This window comes from Homalodisca vitripennis, chromosome 3, assembly GCF_021130785.1.
Source record: "Homalodisca vitripennis isolate AUS2020 chromosome 3, UT_GWSS_2.1, whole genome shotgun sequence".
In the NCBI taxonomy this organism is placed as follows: Eukaryota; Metazoa; Arthropoda; class Insecta; order Hemiptera; family Cicadellidae; genus Homalodisca; species Homalodisca vitripennis.
Genome location: NC_060209.1, coordinates 190,176,168 through 190,200,122, shown reverse-complemented (window position 1 = coordinate 190,200,122; position 23,955 = coordinate 190,176,168). Strand labels below are relative to the sequence as shown.

General features: G+C 34.2%; 1 protein-coding gene across 1 annotated transcript in view; it reads left to right on the top strand.

The window, feature by feature from the left end:
• LOC124358521 (aldo-keto reductase family 1 member C1-like) overlaps positions 1 to 22,972 on the top strand; it is a 35,536-nt gene extending 12,564 nt beyond the window's left edge. Inside the window, exons 4-8 of the mRNA XM_046810818.1 lie at positions 2,873 to 3,100; positions 18,588 to 18,791; positions 20,006 to 20,244; positions 22,104 to 22,260; positions 22,809 to 22,972. Of these exons, the coding sequence (XP_046666774.1) occupies positions 2,873 to 3,100; positions 18,588 to 18,791; positions 20,006 to 20,244; positions 22,104 to 22,260; positions 22,809 to 22,928 (948 nt within the window). The 3' untranslated portion in view covers positions 22,929 to 22,972. The remainder of the gene's footprint in view (positions 1 to 2,872; positions 3,101 to 18,587; positions 18,792 to 20,005; positions 20,245 to 22,103; positions 22,261 to 22,808) is intronic.
• The last annotated feature ends 983 nt before the right edge of the window (positions 22,973 to 23,955 follow it).

The window sequence follows — 23,955 nt, the reverse complement described above, 5'->3', positions numbered from 1 at the left end:
TTTGAAACCAGAATCTCTACCTTTCCCCTGGTAATACCGTGTAAGGAAATAAAGGCCTGTTTACAAACTTGAATTTCCTCCACAACGCCTTCTTGCTTAATTCTTACACGATAACAAACTGAGCAGTCACGGAAGCTTGCTTCATTTTCATTTTTCCTCGGCCTCCGTCGTTGAATTGGGACTAATGAAATTAGGCCAGCCAAGTACATATTTACTTCATCATTACTTTTCATATTGTTCATGTTGACAATAATGTCTTTTTTGCAATTTTCTGGTAGGGAGTCAAAACATGCTTTAGTACAAGAACAAGGTTCACCTGTTTCATGACTTTGTAACTTCATCTTCTTCTGTACATCTTTCACTCTCCCAAAACTCTTCCTTTTCTTACTACTTTTCATATCCATAACAGGATTATCCGAATCCTCACAATCACTGGTCATTATGTTTAATACACTTAAATCACAATCGAATAGTACACCACTATAATTGAGAGTGCGTGTGAAATAAGGCCTACAAAATAACCTATAAACAGCACATGTGTAAATCAGAGCTTAAAACATAACCTATAAACCAGAAGACAACACCGTTTTACATTTCACAGATGGAGTAAATCAGGCTGGCCATCACTACAAAGAATAATTTCTGTGGACTAGCCAAGTTCTTCCCCTGTATCACATGGACTTACCAAGTTTTTCCCCTGTACACTATATTTTCAAATGCTTGTTGTTGTGGACATATCAACTTATTCCCCAATATGATTTTTCCCCAATAAAGTACTTAGTTGCTTCTATTGGGGAAGTTGCTTCTGCATGGCAACAAAATAAAAAAACGAAAAAATGGACTTACCAAGTTTTTCCCCTGTGGTCTTCATTTTAAAGCACACTTTATGAAAGCATTATATGTGTTTTGTTATTAACTAATGCTATAATGAAGATAAGTAGGTGTAAGAAAGTAATATTAAGCTACCCCACGTCATTACTTTGTTTACAGTGTCCCAATAATTATTCTAAGTAGTCAAGATACTCTTTTACTCTTAGTCAAGGTCTCTATCTAAATTATATTTTAAATTTTTATATGCCACTGGTTAATTAAAGATTTGATTGTAGCTCAAAATTTAAAATTTTTTACATCTACGAAGAAGAGGGTAATTCTCATGTTATTTTTAATACTACAAGTATGACTAAGATGGTATATTTTATTTATTGGCTGGGCGGTAGCGAAGCCTATAACTAGAGGGACTGTCTATATTTATGACTGTTGCACGATATCTCGTAAACAAACTGACATATAAACTTGAAATATTTCACGAAACTTAATTTCTATATAAGCAGCAACGAGTTCCGATGATGATGCATGTCACTCCTTAGGATTTGGCTGAGCGTTAGCGAATATGATTACATTGGTCTTATAAGTAAAATATTATGGTAATCATGCTGTATTAAAATCTATATATATAAAAATGAAACTGTTCGTGTGTAACAGCATCACTCACAAACGGCTGGACGGATTCGCCTAATTTTTTTTAAATTTGTTCGTCTTGATCTGTAGAAGGTTATAGGATACTTTTTATCCCTTTCCCGATTCAGGATTCCGCCCCACTGGTTACAGAAATACCCGTAAGAAATGCATTGCAGCAAACATATGTTATTAAGTGAAAGAGTCTTTTCAAATTTTTAATCAGCTGTTCTTTGTAAACATATATAATGCGACAAAAAATATATTTATATATAAATTTCTTTACACTTATAGTTTTAAAGCATAGAGTAAGCTTAAGAGAAACGACAAATTTTGTTTAAACTGTTTCTGCAATCATAATATATAAAAATGAATGTTTGTGTGTTTGTCCTTTATAGACTCAGAAACTATTGGACCGATCACTATGAAAATTTGTATTTTTCTATGTAGAAGGTTTATACGCAATGCCCATTGATGTAACTAACCACCAGGCTGTACTGCAAGATATAAAAGTTATCAAAGCGCCTGCACATTATAAACTGCAATTACAACACAGTAGTTACGTATATTAAAATATCCAAACACTATTTGAAGGCAAAGAAATATACGGGCAAAGCTTAAGAGACGCGTGCGAAGCCGCGGGAAACAGCTAGTAGTTAAATAAATATACTCAAATATAATCAAACTCAGTACAATGATATGAGATTGTAACGTGCGCCATTTTTATACATACAGTCAAAAAAAGTAATAGAATTGGAAGTAAACGATTTTAGTACACTCTTACGTTTGCAATAACATCACTAGCTAACTGAACTATTATATTTCCAACACTGCTCTACAATTGATAAACAAAAGCGTGAATGTGTTACATGGCAAGATATAACGAAAATACTTTAAATTTCGCATAAAAACAAGAGTAGAAAGGATTTGTATGTTCCGTGGCAACTAAGACCACATGACGTATCTGAAGAGTGTTCAGAAAAATAGTGATGAATCTGTTGTTTTAATGCAAAAAAGTGACAATTGTATAGAATGTATTCCTCATAGCTGTCAATACTTTGGAAAGGATTTCATATGGAATATTACTCTAGATGATATGGTTTACTGTAAAGATATTGTTAGAACATTTTTGTAAAATACTTGATTCAACTGGATGTGTTTTAATCACACAGACAAGTATTTTACTGAAACAAGTGTTGATAAAATATTCTACTTGTGCAAATACAGTTGAAAGTGTTTTATTTAAAGAAATCATAGAAAACTAGTATTTTTTGTTATGCAAGAGTGTAAATGTAAGCTAGCTACGCAGAATCAGCTAGCAGTTACGTCAGTCATCCTTGAGAAAATCTGTGTACTCAGCGAAGCTTGTTAGCGTACACTTGGTGTAGCGTACTCATACCAAGTTAATGAATAATAGCTTTGTCATCGTTACCTGTTCCGGCCCATTGTCAGTACTAAAATTCAGGTTTTGTGCCAGAGTTTGGACGATGACCTGGAGAAGGCTCTGAACGCTGCTCTCGAAGCCGGGTACCGCCTCATAGACACAGCCGCCCTCTACAACAACGAAGCTGTGATCGGCAAGGTGCTCACCCAGTGGATGTCGACAGGAAAACTTGAGCGACAGGATATCTTCGTTACCACCAAGGTATCGTTGGAAACGTAACTGAGGTATAGTAGTAAGGTTCTGAAATTATATCAGCATAAGATTTTCTTTCGTGCTCGAGGTAGACGGACGTCATCCAACAAAGTTTTGAATGCATGGAATAATGTTTCAATTGTTTTTCAATCCTGATAAGAGTTTGTTTCGTGCTTGAAGCAGAGGAACGTCATCCAACGAAGTTTTTAATGCATGAAATAATGTTTCAATTGAGGCGGTCGACGTGAGAAGGGCACATAAGCTCATGTGCCCTTTTTAAGCAGAACAGATTTTTAGATCCGTCATGTTTTCCCCTTTACAACGGTATAACTTTCATTGTGTTTATCTTTAAAACTGAAGTTGGTAGAACTGTTTAAATTGTTAAACAATTGTTTAAATGTGTGCAGGCTATTTTTTTTCAACCATGTGATTGTCAGATTAGATGGTTACTGCAGGTTTACTGTATTTTGAGGTTAAAGTACCAGTATTGTTATTGTCCTATGTTTTGTGAGTTGTATTCCTTTAAAAACAATGATAAGTAGTGACGAATCTAGTGATTTTGAGAATGTTCAGCAAGTTAATAGTTCTGGTGGGAAGAGGAAAAGGAAAGTGATCCATAAACAGAAAAATAAGGTACAGGAAACCAATAAATTAACGCGTGTACAAGGTGTAGAGTATGTTTCTCTTTCAGGAAAGAAGGTTAGTTCCAAAACATTTAATTTAGTTACTGACTGCTGCCAAAAGGAATGTTACGATAATCTGCCTCTTGATTTTCAAGTAGAACTTTTTGATTGCTTCTACAACTGCCAGAACAAAAAATTCCAAGACAGCCAGTTGTCCAACTGTATGGACTTGGCTAAAGATCCCAAAAGTAGAAAGAAATCAGTTAACCCAAAAAACTTATAGATCACACTTGGGCCTATCGTCTGTCTGTAAGAGGAAACGCTGTTTCAGTGTGTTACAAGTTGATTTTGGACTTGTTCAAAATTTCAATAAAACGCTTGCGTATTATCCAACAAAAGATCTTATTGGGCGAGTCATTTGAAGAAAAAAGAGGGAACATTCTAATAGGCCCAGAAACATCTCAGATGACGTTGTTGAGTTAATGGGGGAGCACTTGGCGAGTATTCCCCATGATGAAAGTCATTACTGCAAAAGCAAGAGTAATTTGCTTTATTTTGATAACACTTTGTTAAATATAAAATCATTGTATGAGTTGTTCAAGGACTTTTTCAAAGAAAAAAAGAATGAAACTCTTAAGATGTCCTACATAACATATTATAAGTATTTTGAAACTAAGTTTTCTTATTCTGTTTGCAAACCTAAAACAGATGTATGCGACTATTGCCAAGAACGTAAGAACAAACTAAATGTCAATGATAATGACCTATGTAAGACTTTTTTTTAGAATGTCACAAAAGGAAAGCAAATAAAAGAAAAAAACTGCGTGATACGTATATTGCTAAATCCATAGAAGAAAATCCTACACACTTAGTCTTGGAGTTCGACTATTCACAAAACTTTCCAATACCAAAGTTAAATGTCAATACCCAATTTTACAAAAGAATGTTATGGTTGTACTGCTTGCTTGAACATTCACGTGTTTAACGACAACTCTAGTTATTGTTATGCATTTACTGAATGTGATGGAAAGAAGAATCCTAACTCTGTGGTATCTTTTTTATATGATTGTATGAAAATACAAATGAGTAAATTTTCTGCCATTACAACTATTGTGTTGTTATCAGACGCCGCAGGAGGGCAGAACAGAAATTTAACTGTCACAAGGTTTTTATCGTGGTTCGCAAGAGTATTCCAAGTAACTGCCATACAACTGTTTCCGGTTAGAGGCCACAGCTTCTCCCAATATGATAGAAACTTTGGCATTATCAACAAGGCTATTAACAAAGCTGAACTAATAGGAAGTCCTAAACCATACCTTAACGCTATGGTAACGTGCAGAACCAATCCTGCGCCCTTTGAAGTAAAAATGGACAGTGACCTTCTTCAAAACTGGGACTCTTTCCTTAAACCTTTTTACTTTCCTAAACCTGTGTCCAAAAACAAAGTGCCCTTCAAAATCATAAAGTACGTTATTATAAAGTATGATCGCAGCGATGGTGTTTCGTGTTCCCGAAGTTATACTAAAAACTTTGAACTGTAAAGATTTTGGAAACAAGGAGTTCAACACTTTCAGACTGTCACTACAGCTAAATGTCCCAGACCAGAAATCAACCAGAAGAAAGTTGAAGATGTTACAAGCCTTTTTAGATTCCTAAATGAAGATGATGTGAACTTCATTAAATATAATATGTTCAATGAATAGTGTAATAATTTCATTTAAATGAGTTAAGTCTGTTGCGATGTTATTTTCGGGGCAAGCGAAAATATTCGCAACTTGCCAGATTGCCAGTCGAGCTGGGTTAGAAATTTCCAGGGTTCGAGAATTTCATACAACTATTATTTATTGTTAGGAGTCGAATCAGAGGGCCCTGCGGAAGAAATTGGTTCTTCCAAAACAATTTTGGGCTTACTTCATCACGTCAACTCCAATAAAATTTTGAAGAAGTAAAATTAATAAAAAATATAATCTTGGTCAAAAAATAAAAATTTCTTGGCTTAGGAAAGTTATTGTTCAAGCGAGTTCGATTTCGAAAACAAACTGTAATCCTAGTATTTTAAAAATTACACCAGTATACTGTATTGTTTATTAATACGTCAGTCAGTGAGGAATTACGAGTAAGCTGAGTAGTCTCCACTGATAACTATGGTCGGGGAGTCGTATACCGTAATTATTGTAAGAGCCCGGATTAGGAATGATTAATCGGTTAAGTAATGATGGTTAGTAGAAGGAAAATACAAAATTAAAGCAAAATATAAATAGCAATGGCAAACAAAAGCAATATTCAAATAACACCAATAGCAAATATACAATATTATAAATTAAAGATTAGCCATGCACCAATATCACAGTGCAACTACTATATACATAAAGCAAGCACTAACCATTAACAAAAAGTATTTCTAAGGGATGCAAAAGCTAGATGAATTTATAATATAAAAATAGACGAAACTGTATTTAGTCTGTAGGCAATTTACAGTTCCAAAAATAAAATATCAAGTTTACTTTCTCAGGCATATAATTTTGGAAAAGAAAAATAAAATAATCATTTATAACACACCATGCAGGATTAACCTACCAAATGCAAACTAAGATAAAGGTAAATGATTTGAACCATGCAATAAGGCTACTAAGCTAAATTACTATGGATATCAGGGCTCTATGAATATCAAAGAAAAATTCAATACTTACCCTATCTGCACAGTTTACCAGAAAAATAAGCTAAAATATCGTAAAATAAATATTTTGAAGGAGGTTATCGGGGTGAGGGTGTCAGGACGTTCGCAAAATAAAAAGAAAGGGTTGCGATTCCCGAAAGATAATATAAAGGAGAAAATAAAGATAATCACTTACAAAAATATAAATAATTAATTAAATGAAAATTAGATTGAATTTCAATAAGAAAGAAAAATATTTCTGAGTAGATTAGAGGTTCGCCAAGAAATGTAAATAGTCAGACCACAGAATGGTAGTCGAGAAAACTTTATACCTAACATAAAAATTTACATCGATTGAACATAAGATTTAGTTTATGAGGACGGGGTCGGTGGGAAGAAAGTATTTATAAAAGGAAGTCGTGGGTATAGGATGTCAGTACAATCGCCGGAAAGAAGGCAGTGGTAAGGCGAGTCCCGACTGTTATATTTTTTTTCGGGTAGGAGATAATTGGTAGGAAAGTTCGTAAAGGAAACTCAGGATGAGGTGTCAGATCAATCGCCAGGAAAAGAAATGCGAGACCTGAAAGAAATTTAGAAAGGAAAATTTTAACACAGTATCTCAAATTTAGTCGAAATGACAAAAAATAATCTGAGTAATTGGAATTCAAAATATAAGTTAAATTGAAGAAAAAAAATAACTTGAGTAATTAAAGTTTGACTAAATTGAGAAAGTCAAATATATTCTATTTAAATTTATTGATACTCTTAAATAGCAAATAAATTACTAAGAGTATATTTTAAATCAAATAATTATCTTATCAAAATAAATCTATAGCCATAAATCAGTAATAATATATTTCAGATCAAATAATTTTCTTAACTAACAAATAAAATATTAAAGTCTGTTTCACATTAAAAAAATGGAAGAATTGTTGATGGCGGAGATAATCACTTTAGTAAGGAAGAGGGTCGTCGTCCCTTACCTGGTGCTGGATACCGGCGGTGTCGATTCGCGTTGTAGTTCAGCGAGCGGAGTCGGGGAAAGGGATCGAGCAGTCGTCGGTGTACGCAGCGATCGGCGGCGGGGTCGCGGTTACTGTCTATCTCTCTGTGTGTCGACTCTTCAATCGGCCGTCGTTATATAGGTTCGCGCGATCGCGAGGGTGGGGGAAGCCTTCTCCTCTCGCCGTGATCACAGGGGAAGCGGCGATATCCGTGCGGGCACGGACCTGCCAGATAGTGTCTGACTCATCGTCAGTAAAATGATTATTTCGCTCCTTCTAATGACAATTATAAAACTCAAGTCGTTATTCTTAATGTTAAAAAATTGTCTGTTCTAATTTTACAATTTTACTAATGTCTATTTTAAATTTAAATTCAATTTTGTATGTTAAAAAAAGTAACATGTTACACCCCATCCGTACTTCGGGAAACAAAAAATGAATAAAGATAAATGTGGTATTTGTATATAAATAAAAAAAGGTTATAGTAGACTATCTTGTCTGCTTTATATATGTAATCATCCAGTTCATCGTTGGTCATGTGAAGAGGAGGGGCCCACAATAATTCTTCCATAACAACATTGTCACGATTTTCAAGATTCACATCATTATTGCAATATAACATATCATTCACAACATTAGCCTGATATTTAACTCCTGTTCGAGATTCTTGTCTCTCAGAGCATTTTGTATCAGATTCTTCATTCTTCTTACGATCAGTGGCAGAAATATCAGAAGTTTCTTCAATAGAGACCTTTGAAGGAGAGCTGATCACGTTTTCAACCACTTTACTAGTAGATGGATCATTCCATGTTATGGTTACCTCACCATCTCCCTTCTTAATACTTTCACCATAACGTGCAGCTTCTATTGCTCCCAAAAGTTGATTAATTATATCCTCTTTCGTAGGCTTTTTAGTGAGATACAGGTCTTGCGAAGAATCCATTAATAGATTTTCGTCATCTGTTAGAACTTTCTGTTTATCATCTGTTAGAACTTTCTGTTCGTCATCTGTTAGAACTTTCTGTTCGTAATCTGTTAGAACTTTCTGCTCGTCATCTGTTAGAACTTTCTGCTCGTTATCTGTTGGAACTGTCTGCTTGTCATCATCATCAGACAGGTTGAAATCCTCACGCAAAACAGAATTATTTTTTTCTATATTAATATAAAATTATTACACCTTGTGCTGGATATCGGCGTCGAGTCGCGATGTAGTCAGCGAGCGGGGTCGGGGGAAGGGGTCGAAGTAGTCGTGGTGAGGAGCGGTCGTCGGCGGGGTCGCGGTTACTGTCTATCTCTCTGTGTGTCGACTCTCCAATCGGCCGTCGTTATATAGGTTCGCGCGATCGCGAGGGTGGGGGAAGCCTTCTCCTCTCGCCGTGATCGGAGGGGAAGCGGCGATATCCGTTCGGGCACGGACCTGCCAGATAGTGTCTGACTCATCGTCAGTAAAATGATTATTTCGCTCCTTCTAATGACAATTATAAAACTCAAGTCGTTATTCTTAATGTTAAAAAATTGCCTGTTCTAATTTTACAATTTTACTAATGTCTATTTTAAATTTAAATTCAATTTTGTATGTTAAAAAAAAGTAACATGTTACACCCCATCCGTACTTCGGGAAACAAAAAATGAATAAAGATAAATGTGGTATTTGTATATAAATAAAAAAAGTTTATAGTAGACTATCTTGTCTGCTTTATATATGTAATCATCCAGTTCATCGTTGGTCATGTGAAGAGGAGGGGCCCACAACAATTCTTCCATAACAACATTGTCACGATTTTCAAGATTCACATCATTATTGCAATATAACATATCATTCACAACATTAGCCTGATATTTAACTCCTGTTCGAGATTCTTGTCTCTCAGAGCATTTTGTATCAGATTCTTCATTCTTCTTACGATCAGTGGCAGAAATATCAGAAGTTTCTTCAATAGAGACCTTTGAAGGAGAGCTGATCACGTTTTCAACCACTTTACTAGTAGATGGATCATTCCATGTTATGGTTACCTCACCATCTCCCTTCTTAATACTTTCACCATAACGTGCAGCTTCTATTGCTCCCAAAAGTTGATTAATTATATCCTCTTTCGTAGGCTTTTTAGTGAGATACAGGTCTTGCGAAGAATCCATTAATAGATTTTCGTCATCTGTTAGAACTTTCTGTTTATCATCTGTTAGAACTTTCTGTTCGTCATCTGTTAGAACTTTCTGTTCGTAATCTGTTAGAACTTTCTGCTCGTCATCTGTTAGAACTTTCTGCTCGTTATCTGTTGGAACTGTCTGCTTGTCATCATCATCAGACAGGTTGAAATCCTCACGGAAAACAGAATTATTTTTTTCTATATTAATATAAAATTATTACACCTGGTGCTGGATATCGGCGTCGAGTCGCGATGTAGTCAGCGAGCGGGGTCGGGGGAAGGGGTCGAAGTAGTCGTGGTGAGGAGCGGTCGTCGGCGGGGTCGCGGTTACTGTCTATCTCTCTGTGTGTCGACTCTCCAATCGGCCGTCGTTATATAGGTTCGCGCGATCGCGAGGGTGGGGGAAGCCTTCTCCTCTCGCCGTGATCGGAGGGGAAGCGGCGATATCCGTGCGGGCACGGACCTGCCAGATAGTGTCTGACTCATCGTCAGTAAAATGATTATTTCGCTCCTTCTAATGACAATTATAAAACTCAAGTCGTTATTCTTAATGTTAAAAAAAATTGCCTGTTCTAATTTTACAATTTTACTAATGTCTATTTTAAATTTAAATTTAATTTTGTATGTTAAAAAAAGTAACATGTTACACCCCATCTGTACTTCGGGAAACAAAAAATGAAAAAAGCTAAATGTGGTATTTGTATATAAATAAAAAAAAGGTTATAGTAGACTATCTTGTCTGCTTTATATATGTAATCATCCAGTTCATCGTTGGTCATGTGAAGAGGAGGGGCCCACAACAATTCTTCCATAACAACATTGTCACGATTTTCAAGATTCACATCATTATTGCAATATAACATATCATTCACAACATTAGCCTGATATTTAACTCCTGTTCGAGATTCTTGTCTCTCAGAGCATTTTGTATCAGATTCTTTATTCTTCTTACGATCAGTGGCAGAAATATCAGAAGTTTCTTCAATAGAGACCTTTGAAGGAGAGCTGATCACGTTTTCAACCACTTTACTAGTAGATGGATCATTCCATTTTATGGTTACCTCAATAAGTTTTCGGGTGTCCGAAGACACAGGTTATAGCGTTCATTAAATTTTGACTACCATCGTTTACTGGCCACCTTTTTCTTAGTGTTATAAAAATGTGATCTGCCTATTTTGTCTGAAAGGTCACAAGCCAGCTTTCTAATTTGAAGCACTGTAAGGCCAAAACCAAATTCCTGCATTTCATCAATAAAGGTAAAAACACGCAATTTAATATTTGAGGACAAGATGAATGGTCTGCCCATTTTGAAGACATGAGCATGATCAAAGTCGTCATTTTTGGCTAAAAAGTCTTTTAATGTAGACTATTATAAGGAACCCCCAGAGTCCTGGCTTGCGTTATACAGAGTTACTTCACCTGCATTTACTTTCTTCGCCGCATTACTAGATCAGATATTTCATCATTTCTATGTCTTGCGTTTGTTTAACTCTTTGTCTTTAGGGTTAACCATTTTGAATTTTGAATAAAAAGTAAACTGAAATAATAAGAATAATGATGTTCACGAAAAACATTATAATCAGAATAGGTAATTTTGCAGTGAAAAATAAAGTGTAAGAAAAGGTAAGGTAATTTCCCAATAGCCTAGATTTGATTATTAAAATATGGGGTCATTTTTAGAAAGGACCGCAATTTCAAAATATATTTTCTACAGAAACAGGACAGTTATTTTTGGTCTAACCTAACATAACACAACATAACCTAACCTTTTATATATATATATATATATATATATATATTATATATATATATATATATATATATATATATATAGATTTTATCAGAAGAAAGATCAACAAACTTGCTTAGGAAAAAAATAAATTAGCTATACGGTAACGGAAACATGAAAAATTATAGTGATTTTGCTAACAAAAACATCTTGGTTTCTAAAGTTATGGCTTGTTTATTTTTTAGGATAGAACTATATCAAACTAATATTAAATGGACCTGTGTTTCATGATCTACATGTACCACACTAGAACTTCTACCACACACGCGTATTATATAAACTAAATCCACCAAACAACTATACACTCGTAAAACAGCACAACATTCTAAAATAATTGTCAGACATTTATTTATTTATTTATTTCAACGGTAAACCAATTTGTACAACATAACTTATAACAAAGGTGGCAGCTATCCATAACCAAGCATTTTACTTAATATTAATCAAAACACAATCAGAGAAAAATAACAATAATAACATAAAGGATTATGGTGAGTTAAAATAAGGTTTATAATGAGTGTAACATGGAATCTGCTAACAGTAGTGTAACATGGATAATAAGGTTTATCCATGGAATCTGAACAACAATAATTATTGCAAGTTAACAACCATAATAATACGTAAAGAGTCTGGGCGAGATAATAATAAAAGTAGCAGCTAAATAACAAAAATTATATAACAATAATACACGTATAGAATCTGAACACAATAATAATAACAACGCAAACAGCTAACAACAAAAGTTATATAATAATAATGGCGAGTTACATTATGGTCTATAGTGAGATGATATTTATATAATCTGAACAACACAGTAATAACACGTATAAATCTGAACACAATAATAATAACAACAGAAACAGCTCAACAACAAAAATTATATAATAAAAATAATAATGGTGGGTTACTTTAGGGTCAATAGTGTTATGATATATATATATATATATATAGGAATCTGGACAACAATAATAACACGTATATAATATGAACACAATAATAATAACAGTAAACAGCTAAACAACAACAAATTAAGAACTAACACAGTTGCCCGTCATAGTAGCTTCCCCAAGCACGATCGAAATGACTGATAAGAGGATCCAAAAAATTCCACACCACCTGAAACCTCATTACCTTCTCTCATAAGTCTGGGAATACAGCTGTGGTAGCTGTAAAGAGAAGGAAGTGCCCTCTTGAAAAAGATGTCCCCGGAACGAGTGGATGTCGGAATTCGAAACTCGAGAAGAGAGAGAAGACGAGGGCAGTCTAGAGCACCGTTAACCATCTTATGAAGAATCAAGATGTTCGCCATCCTTCTTCTAGTCGCCAAATGTGGAAGGCCAAGGGAGATCCTCAAACAGTCAACAGGCGTCTCCAGGAACTGATATTCAAGACGCAGTCCGATGAGCCTCAAGAATCTGATCTGCACCCGCTCAAGAGTATCAATGTGCCCTGTCAGGTAGGGACACCAAACAACAGATGAAAATTCTAGGATCGGACGCACTAAGGTTTTGAACAGTCTTGTCAATGTAGTTGGGGATTGAATGTCTTTCGATGTTCTGCATAGGAATCCCATTAGTGAATTGGCCTTGCTGCATATCATGAGTCATGACGACCCCCAAGGTCCTTAAAACTGCAGACTTTATTTAGTGAGGAGCCGAAGAGAGTGTAGTTGAATACAGTGGGTGAGTCCAGCCGGGAGTACGTGAGTACAGCACTTTTATCAGCATTCAGGTCCATCCCATTACGCTGACACCAGGCTACGATATGATCTAAAGTATCCTGTAGTCGCTGACAGTCCTCAGAAGAGTTCACTTCGACAAATATCTTGATGTCATCAGCGAACATGAGACAACCCGTAGAGATAACTTCGCAAATATCATTAATGAAAAGACTGAAAAGGAGAGGAGCCAAATGCGAGCCTTGCGGAACACCAGACGGGGCTGGAAACATTTCAGAGTAAGAGCCGGCAAACTTCACAATCATTCCCCGATTAGTCAGGTAACTTGACAGCCACTCCAGTAGAGATCCCGTTACACCATAGCCTCTCAGTTTAGAAATGAGAAGATTGTGGTTGACTCTATCAAACGCCTTTGAGAAGTCGAGCAGTATGCAATCGACCTGCCTCCGCCTGGAAAATGCAGATGTGACATAGTTATGTAGCACCAGGAGATTGGTAGAGGTCGATCGACCACTCCTAAAGCCATGTTGTTCCTCAGCGATTACATGCTTGAGATCAAATACAAGTTTATCCACCACAAGGCTCTCAAAAACCTTTGCAAGCACCGACTGAATGGCTTGTTTACAAAGCACCGACATAACCTTTAACTTTGTTTACAATACGAACTAGAAAGCAGACCCGGCGAAACATGTGCTTCTTCAAAAAATAGACATCTTCCGCAGCCTAGTGGCATATGCTTGAACTAATAACTTTGCAGGCAATTCTGTAATAGAACAAACAGAAATTACTGCAAAGTTACCCACACTACGAAATAACCATACCTTACCCTATTTTTTAAATATTATATTTATTATTATTAAAATAAGCAAACTTACCAACCACATTTAAGAAATATTATTTAAATTTAAAAGCGTATTATAAATTAAAATGGATATGCCATCTCTGCTGTTGGTTGCTTATTACAAAAGTATACCTACATTAATAACTTGAATGAATATCACATACTGGTGGTTTTATCCGAGAATTTTAATTGAAATGAGGCTGTCAGTTCCAAAGTGACCTAAGCGACATTTTTTGTATTTTTGCTTTCATGTGTCTAGTGGGGTCTTTGAAGGGTAAGCTACAATGCCAAAGTGACTTATGAAACATAAAACGGCAGTAGAGTATTTTTTCCCCACTAGATTTGTTTTGGCAGCACTGCTCCCCCACCCAGGATTCATATGCCAAAGTGAACTATCTTCCAAACACGTGTTGTTCTGCCATAAGGAAAAACGTGATTTCGTAGTGCCTTTAAAACGCTATTACTTTAATGTTTTAAGTGTAATCATGTTTAGTAAACGTACAAAACTTATCATGCAGATGATGAAAAATGCTCCTGATACAGTGACAAAAACAGGTAAGTTTAATTATATGATATATTTTGTTTGTAAACACTGTGATCCTTGAATTAGGTTATGAGCAGTGCTCTCTTAGATTGTAATTTTCATGGATGAATTACTTGAATATCCATATTAAAACAAACTAGGTTTATAGAAAAATGATTTTGTTTCACATAATTACAGTGCCATAAAGATAATATTGTAATTAATGTTACAATAAAAACAATAAAAAGGCTAGTCTAATCGTAATAATGTCTAGCTATTTTCTTTGCTAGGCTAAATAATCAAGTGAGGAAATGTTTAACTCACAGTTATACCAATAGAGTGCAATGGAAAACACTCATTTTTCTGGTTAAAGGTGAAAAAATTAATAATACAGAATAGTATAACAAGATTAAAGTTGTCTTGGCGCATAGGCTACTTTGGCATTTTCGGTTTGCAGTGAAATGGGCACATAGGTTCATTTTGGCGGTTAGGCTACTTTGGCATAAACATTATTCGTCTTTGAATTTACTTTTACAACTTTATTATTATTTCCAGATTTGAATGAACGCCCAAACCAAAAGGTAAATAATGAAAAAGACAAAGAAGGAAATCACTGCAATCTTGATGCACATGACGACTCTGATGTAAATTACAATGTTCCTGGTATTATTGAAAGTGAAATTACTACCACAATCGTAAAATATACTCAAGAGGAAACAACAAAAGGAAACTGTGTGAATGACCCCAATCAAGGCGAAATTTTAAATAACAACGATAGTTTTGACGATTTATTGTTAACTGCCCTAAACAACTCTTCACAAAGCTTAATTTTAGAAGCTGCAAACAATGCCTTAATATTTTTTGACGATCTCCAAAATGTAAATAATATAACCCACAGTATTAGTGTAGAATCAACTAGTGAAGAGGTATTGATTATGGACAGTGTTCAAGAAGCAATTCCTGTAGATGTAACATTGGATCTCAATAATGATTTAGAAACGGAAAGTGATCATTTCAAAACTACTATAATGTTGGACCCCGAACAACGTCAGTTGAATAATGAAAGTACAGTAAATGATGATCGTATACTGTCAGAAAATGTTAACAATGATAATTTACCAGTTATTATCCAGGAAGATAGTTTAGCTCATAGAGGAAGAAAGAGAAAGAAAGAAGAAGCAAACTGGAAAAAAACATGCGCAAGCGATTGAGGAATTCTGGACAACAATACACATTAGTAAAAGGAACTAGAGTCGAAGAAAAGGAATTCAGGTTTTTTGAATGCAAGTGTAACTTCAGATGTTTGGTAAACTTTCCTTGTGAAGAACGTGAAAATATTCATAAACATTTCTATGGGCTAAAAGAGTGGAACCTCCAAACTATGTTTATTCAGTCTAATGTAAGCATATGTGAAGTTAACAGGAAAAGAAGATGTAAGTAGGAGGCACTTTTCTCGCCACTACTATATTACTGATTCAAGTGGGAACAAGAAGGAGGTTTGCAAAAATGTGTTTAAACACACTTTAAGGATTTCAGATCAACGAATTGCACGTGCTATTACAAAAAAATCACCCAATGATTTACGTGGAAAACATGAACCCCACAACAAAACAAAGATTATTGTTCGTGAGCAAGTGAAGGAGTTCATAAAAAAGTTTCCAGTCTATGAATCACACTATACCAGGAAAAAGAATCAAAGAAAGTATTTGTCTCCATCATTAAACATGAATATTATGTATAATTTATATCTGCAGTATTGCAAAGAGCAAACACCAGAATTGATGACCTGCAGTTTGTTTAAATTTCGAGAAATTTTCAATTATGACTTCAACTACCACTTTCACCCTCCTTTAAAGGATACCTGTAAAACATGCAACTACTTAAAAATAAGCTTGATTGCACATCTAGTGAAAATGAAAAATGTAAAATTAAAGAGGAAATAGACAACCATCACATACTTGCCGAAAAAGCCAGGGAAATGATGAAATATGATTCTAACTTAAGCAGCGAACCCAGCAGTGATACTTATGTGATTAGTTTTGATCTCATGAAGACTTTACCAACTCCAGATCTGGATGTAGGCATATGTTACTAAAAACGTCAGTTATGGACTTATTTATTTGGTTTTCACAACTTAACAACAAATGATGTGTTCGTCTACTTATGGCATGAGGCACAAGCCTCTAGGGGACCAGATGAGATAGCATCATGCCTTCTTCATTGTTTTGAAAACCATGTCAATGACAGATCTAAGATTATTATGTACAGTGACCAGTGCGGTGGCCAAAATAAAAATATAAAAGTTGTTGCAATGTCAGATTATGTAGTAAATAGCTCCAAATTTAAAGTAAAACAAGTAGATCATAAGTTTTTAGTCTCAGGCCACTCGTACCTGCCATGCGACCAGGATTTTGGTCTCATAGAAAAGGAAAAGAAGTTTCACAAACTTATTTACTTACCTTCTGACTGGTCAAAGGTAGCAGCAGCTGCATGTAAGAAGAAACCATTTATTGTCCATGAAATGTCCCATGACAAGTTTTTATCGTCTGGAGTGTTATTAAAACGAGTGACAAACAGGAAGAAAATGCAAAATGGTGAAAAAGTGAAATGGAGAGATATTATGCATGTACAAATAAAGAAAGGCACCGATCTTGAAATGTTATTCAAGTACAATTTTGAGGAAAATTATGGTTTTAACACAATCTGCCTTAAGAAAAGAAATGCCACAGCAACACTTCCTACAGAACTACCGTTGTTGTATCCTCAAGGGCGGACAGTAGTTTCTAAGAAGCTAAAAGACCTTGATGACTTAATGCCCATTTATCAAAGGTTTTATAAAAGCCTTATGCATGGAGACAACGTTGATGAAGCAATGTACACCTCAAGCAGTGATAAGGATGAGTAATTCTTAGTTTTTATCTATTTTATTAATGATATAATTATGTAGTTTTTTAAATTCCCTAAATAAATAATATTAAATAATTAAATTTTCGTGTTGCTATTGTTTATTATTGCACATTTTTGTTAGCCATACACTTAGCTTAAGTTGGCCAATGACGAGTGATTAATTTTACAGTGTGTTGTATTTTCTTATGTAAGTTTTATTATTTTAAGCTGTAATACTCCCTCTTAGGGATTAATGAATAAGAATACATTAAAATAATTTGATAAAAATAGAAATAATTTACTATTCTAAGACTGAACTTGTTTTGTTTTATTGCTTTTATTGTTACACATTACATTATTCTCAGCATATAAAACTTACTTTAAAATCTTATGTTCCAATTTTTTCCCAACATACTGTACTAATAAAATGCCAAAAGAACCTAAGTGCCACTTGTAGCTTTTTTACGTAAAATGTATAGTAATAATAATGTTTTCAAGGTAATGTTTTACCTAGAGGAAGCACATGAACACTGTTGTGGGTACAAATAATAAAAAACTTGTTATCTTCATAAAAGGAAATGTTTTAATTTTATTTATAATAAAGCCAAAGTGTCTCATCCACCACAAAAATGAGACTTAAGCACCATTCAGCTATATGACTGTAAAAGTCAAAGTATGCTTTGTGCCATTTATTTAGTAATCTAAGATATGTTTAATATTATGTGTAGAATAATATTAAATTGTTGGTATTCATTAATTAATGATTTCCTATTCAGACATATATACAGAAAATTTAATTCAAACCAGCTTTACAAAAAATTGCCAAAACTTTGGAAGCCATTTTCTCCAATTCCACTTTATGGTAGATAGGTCACTTTGGAACTGACAGCCTCAAATTGAATTGCTATAAAATGATTAACGTATCTATAACAATATCCGTATAAACGGATGGAACACATGTTGTATGTTAACACGACATATTTGTGGTAGTTCACATACAAAAGTTATTTCGTTTCCAAATTCATAAAAAAATGTTTTTATTTGTTCCTAAATTTTAACTTGACGGTTATTAATTATATTCTGCATTATTGATAACTCTTTGCTCGATGGTCTTTATCTTTGTTAATCACCACTTAAAATCCGATTGTTTGCCAATTTTTAAATTGTAGTTATCATCTTACCTTTTGATTACAGATTGCAAATCTAGTTTTGATATTTAAACACCGATTTATATCACCAAACAATTTATGTTTTTATCAAAATAAAAACACGTTTCTAAATATCACCCTATTGCATTTTTTGAATGAAAGGTAATAAACGTATGCTTGTTTTCTTCTCCACTATTCTAGTTGTCAATGCAATCAAATAAGCCATCGCTTGTAAAGGAAAGCCTCCAGAAACAACTGAAAGCACTTCAGCTGGATTACGTGGACTTATACTTGGTACACACTCCCATTGGGCTAGACCCTGACCAAGAGCTTACCGCCAGTGAGAGTACTGTCGAGAAGGGACCGAAGCTGGATCTGACCACAGATCATGTTGCATTGTGGAAGGTAAATATTCCCAAATATATGTTGTTAATACGACTATTTTAATATTATTGATCCCTCTGTGTGGGATGTTTAAATTTAATTCAAAACAAGACTTATTGAAATTGCAGTTGGAGTACAAATTCCAAATTGAAAAAAGTTTTTTTGCACTATTTAGAGTAGTTTTCTTTAAAATTTAGTAGAATATTCTAAATTGTGTATGGTTTGTAGCGCAAGATGAAATTATAGAGTAACAATTTTTAATGTTTTAAAAGTTTGCATCATGTGATGTAAAATGTAATTCCTAATAAAATTTTATTTAGTTGTGGCTGATTTCCTTAAGGGGAGTCTGGACTTTTTATTAGGATCTAGCAACACGTTTTATTTCTTGTCCTTTTAAGAATCTAATTAAGAGAGAAATTTGTGGATTAAACCTTAAAGAGGTAAAAAGGTTTGAACCTTGTTTTGTTCGGTAAAGAGGTTCAAAGGCACAAATTTCCTTTAGAACGCTTGTATATGCATAGCTTTAACGCCAGTATGTTAAGTATATACCCGTTATTTGGGTTTCAAAATTTAATTTAAATTTCATTTTGTAATAACACTATTTATAAAAATGGTATAATAGGGAGAATGGGTTAAAAATACAAGAAATTAGCTTAGAATATTAAAAAGAATACCAGATTACTGGTGACCCACGAAACAATTTCACCTCCTTATCTTTTTTGGTTCTCTATATGTATCAAATTTTCTTCCTACTAAGATGGAAGATTTGTTTAGCAGATAATAGCAATCAATGCTCAGCAATAGGTCAACATGGATTATGTCACGTTGCTAACCATTGTAAAATATATACATATATTGGATTAGCTTATTGTTCTATCTAGAACTGATATGTGAGAAAGCCTGAAAGGTACCTCAAGCATTTTTTTAAATGATTTATTATTATTACTATCCGGTACCCACTATAGTCAGGTATAAAATCGTGAAATCAAAGCCTGCAGCACTTTATAAACTAGCAAATATGATGCCACAGTATGATTGCAAACTGCTTTATCTACATTATTTTTCTTCAGAACTAAATAGAGAGTGATAACATAGAAAAATAACAGGAAAATTTTTGACTGCTTCAAGTGAGGGTTTCCCTGAATAGTTTATTATCTTAACTAAATTATTACGTTACATTAATATCTACGGATTAAATTTAATTATAAGGTAATAGTGGCTTGTTATGCCTGCAGGAAATGGAGAAGCAGGTTGATGCTGGTTTGACCAAAGCTATTGGTATTTCGAACTTCAACATCAAGCAGATTGAACGTATCTTAAAGATAGCTCGCATACCCCCGGCTAATCTGCAGATAGAACTGTACCTGTACCTGCAGAGCAAAGCGGAGCAGGAACTCTGCAGAAAGAAAGGGATTACGCTCACATCTTACGGGTCGCTGGGCTCGCCAGGGGCACCCACTTGGCTCATTAATGGGTAAGTACAGTTTATCCAGGATGAAAATTAAATTTCCCCTTATATGCTGCGTGAATATTAGTGGGTAAGTACAGTTTATCTCGGGTGAAAATTAAAATTCCCCTTACATGCTGCATGAATATAGTGGGTAAGTACAGTTTGTCCAGGGTGAAAATTTCCCTTGTATGTTGCATGTATATTAGTGAGTAAGTACAGTTTATCTCGGATGAAAATTCCTCTTACATGCTGCATGAATATTAGTGGGTAAGTACAGTTTATCTCGGATGAAAATTAAATTTCCTCTTATATGCTGCATGAATATCAGTGGGAAGTACAGTTTATCTCAGATGAAAATTAAAATTCCTCTTATATGCTGCATGTATATTAGTGGGGAAGTACAGTTTATCTCGGGTGAAAAGTAAATTTCCTCTTATATGATGCATGAATATTAGTGGTTAAGTGCAGTTTATCCAGGGAAAAATGTCCCTTATATGCTGCATGTATATTAGTGGGGAAGTACAGTTTATCCAGGGTGAAAATGTCCCTTATATGCTGCATGAATATTAGTGGGTAAGTGCAGTTTATCCAGGGTGAAAATATCCCTTATATGCTGCATGAATATTAGTGGGTAAGTGCAGTTTATCCAGGGTGAAAATATCCCTTATATGCTGCATGAATATTAGTGGGTAAGTGCAGTTTATCCAGGGTGAAATTGTCCCTTATATGCTGCATGTATATTAGTGGAGAAGTACAGTTTATCTCGGGTGAAAAGTAAATTTCCTCTTATATGCTGCATGAATATTAGTGGGAAGTACAGTTTATCTCGGGTGAAAATTAAATTTCCTCTTACATGCTGAATGAATATTAGTGGGTAGGTACAGTTTATCTCGGGGATGTTATATTATATTATAATAATTATAATATATGGAGTTTATGCAGGTGGGAACATGGCAACTTTAGCGGCCATTCTGAAATCCACCATCTAAGATTTGGGTAGAAATTTACAAATGTGAAGGGGGTCATGTGACATATCACACCGCTCCATTCTCAGAAATACATATGTCAAAAATGTTATTAAATATATTTATTTGATCAACTATAAAGTCTAACCAACAGGATAAGGGAAAAGTCGGGATACTCCCGTATAAATGTAGAACAGTGAGAGCAATAATCATAGAGTGTGGTATGTGTTGTCTTTAGGTATATACGCAACTTTAAGAAGCAATGGCTTCAGTTGCGACCATCTTGTAATCCGCTATATTTGAGTTTTCAAATGAAAGGGTACATAATTTTGAACTGTCACGTTCTCAGGCCAATAAATATGAACTCTGTTTTTTGACACACTTTGTAAATATGACACCTCTATTTTTGTTGGAGTTATAGCACTTAAAGGCTGCTGGTTATACTTTAAATGGTATATTTTTTGTTTAAACGGTATGGACTCTCTTAGAGGAATTCTCCCCCACACAACGATGACTTGTTGTTTGGGACAGAACAATCCTCTAATAATGAGTAATGTGTAAATCTTATTCACATGCATTATTAAAAAATAGTATTTCTGCATTTTTTGTCTTTGACACGAAGTGTTATTTTTAATTCGTAATTAAAAATTGTGTATGTCACAATGCTTTAGTTCCGCATAATTTTTATCCTATTGTTACGAACCAACCTAATGTTTTAGTACTGAAAAATAAGAGTTACGATTCTTTTACATATATGGTTTACGATATTGCGTTTTTTCATCTAGTTAATTGAAGCAATCAATAAGTTATGTAAAAACAAAATAAAATGTAATATTGAAACTCAATTTTGTTTTCATTGGCAGACTTTGTGTTTATATTCCTGTAATATGTCACTTATACACACATTTTTAATCTCAGAGCGAACTTTAATCCTCTGCAAGATCCTGTGGTGGTTCGAATTGCCAAGGCCCACAACAAAACACCGAGTCAAGTGCTTCTACGTCATCTCCTACAGCTGGGAATCGCTGTCATACCCAAGAGCTCGAACCCTGACAGAATCCGTGAAAACATACAGGTGATGATCAACCGAAATCTTTTAGTAATAACATTTCTTTTACAAATGTGTGTTTTCTTAGTAATGAATTAATCATGTATAGTATGTTGTGTTATTTCAAAAGTTTTTATTTCTAGCATTCTTTGGTAACATTTTATAAATGCTATTACTTACTTGTTCTAACCATTTCCAAAACTGATTACAAAATCTACTAGCTTTATAAATATCGTTTGTAACCAAGTAAACATCTGAAATTGAATGAAATAGTTGCATATGATTGGAAGCAATAATTTCTTTCGGTGTGCTCAACTTTTACAACAATGTCGTTTTAATAGAACGCTTAACTGTAGCATATTTATGTATTTTTACTTCACACTAAAAATAATCTCTTTGATAGCAAAAAAATCTCTTTGGTAGTTTTACATAGAAGATATGCGAGTGATTATTTATTTTGAATCATATTAAAAATTCACAACCTAAGTACACTTCTTGTCGATAAAAATACATTTAAAAAGGTTTGTTATTAATTTCTTGATTTTTAAATTAAGATACCGAGAATTGTTTTTCAGGTTTTTGACTTTGAGTTGACCCCGGCTGAGATGAAGGAACTGAGCAGTCTGGACAAAGGCGAGGAAGGACGTCGGTTTGTTTTTGACTATTTCAAGTCTCATCCTGAATATCCGTATTAGATATATGTAAGATGTAATATAAATAAAAATACCAAATAATAGCATTATTGACTTTTCAACCCACTAATGAAACTACGTCATTCTTTTGGTGATTTTTGGAACCAAAATTTCAATGGGAAGCGAGTGTTTTACTTAATCGCTTCCTCTTAATTCATATCACTTTCTTTTCCTGAACGAAATTTCCACTCTCACCGACGATAAACAAATATACGTTATTTTATATAGCTCTTACAAATCTTTTGATCATGCACATTTGTTGGTCATCAAATAATCATTATTTTTATTTTCTGAAGTGGCAGAACCTACACGTTTTTGTCTCTTTTGGGCATAGTTTTAGCATACCTTCTGCACATTTGAAATGCTAGTTTAATTTGGTTAAAGAGGAAAACTTTGCTTGTCCTATACAGTTTTCTAATTAGAATAGTATAGTCCAAGTTCTCCCTTATTAAAGATCTGGATTCTGCTGATGCTCATGTAAACCTTACTCTCTGACCGGAAGATTTATCTTTATAAACAACTGCACTGAAGCCTGCAGCTTTATTTTCAATGTTAAATTTCTTTTAAATTTTACAGCAAGCAATGCATATTAATATGTACTAGTATGCACAGACTTCTTTACAGAATATAGTTTCGCTGTGCCTTGCAGAAATGCAGATGCAAGAACAATAGGGCTAAAATTATTATAGATGGGTAATTTATTTGGTTATCAAACATTAATAAATCGTGACAGAGTAACTCATTTCATGAACGAAGTCAAGACATAATTAACAAAAGCTTTTAGCTATGTCTACACTGGTGCGTTTTTCAATTAAATAATCCTTTCATCATTGCATGTCTTTATTGAAAGAGTTTATTGTCTACATTTATTCATCAGCTTCGTACAACAAACGCAATGGCTTCGACTAACTTGAGTGAAGTGGTTTATTTAGCGATATAAAGTTTATAAAAGAAGATGACAACATCATGGGTGAAGGAGTATTTGAAAAAAAGAAACTATCAAATTGTTGATGAAATACGTTTGGATAAA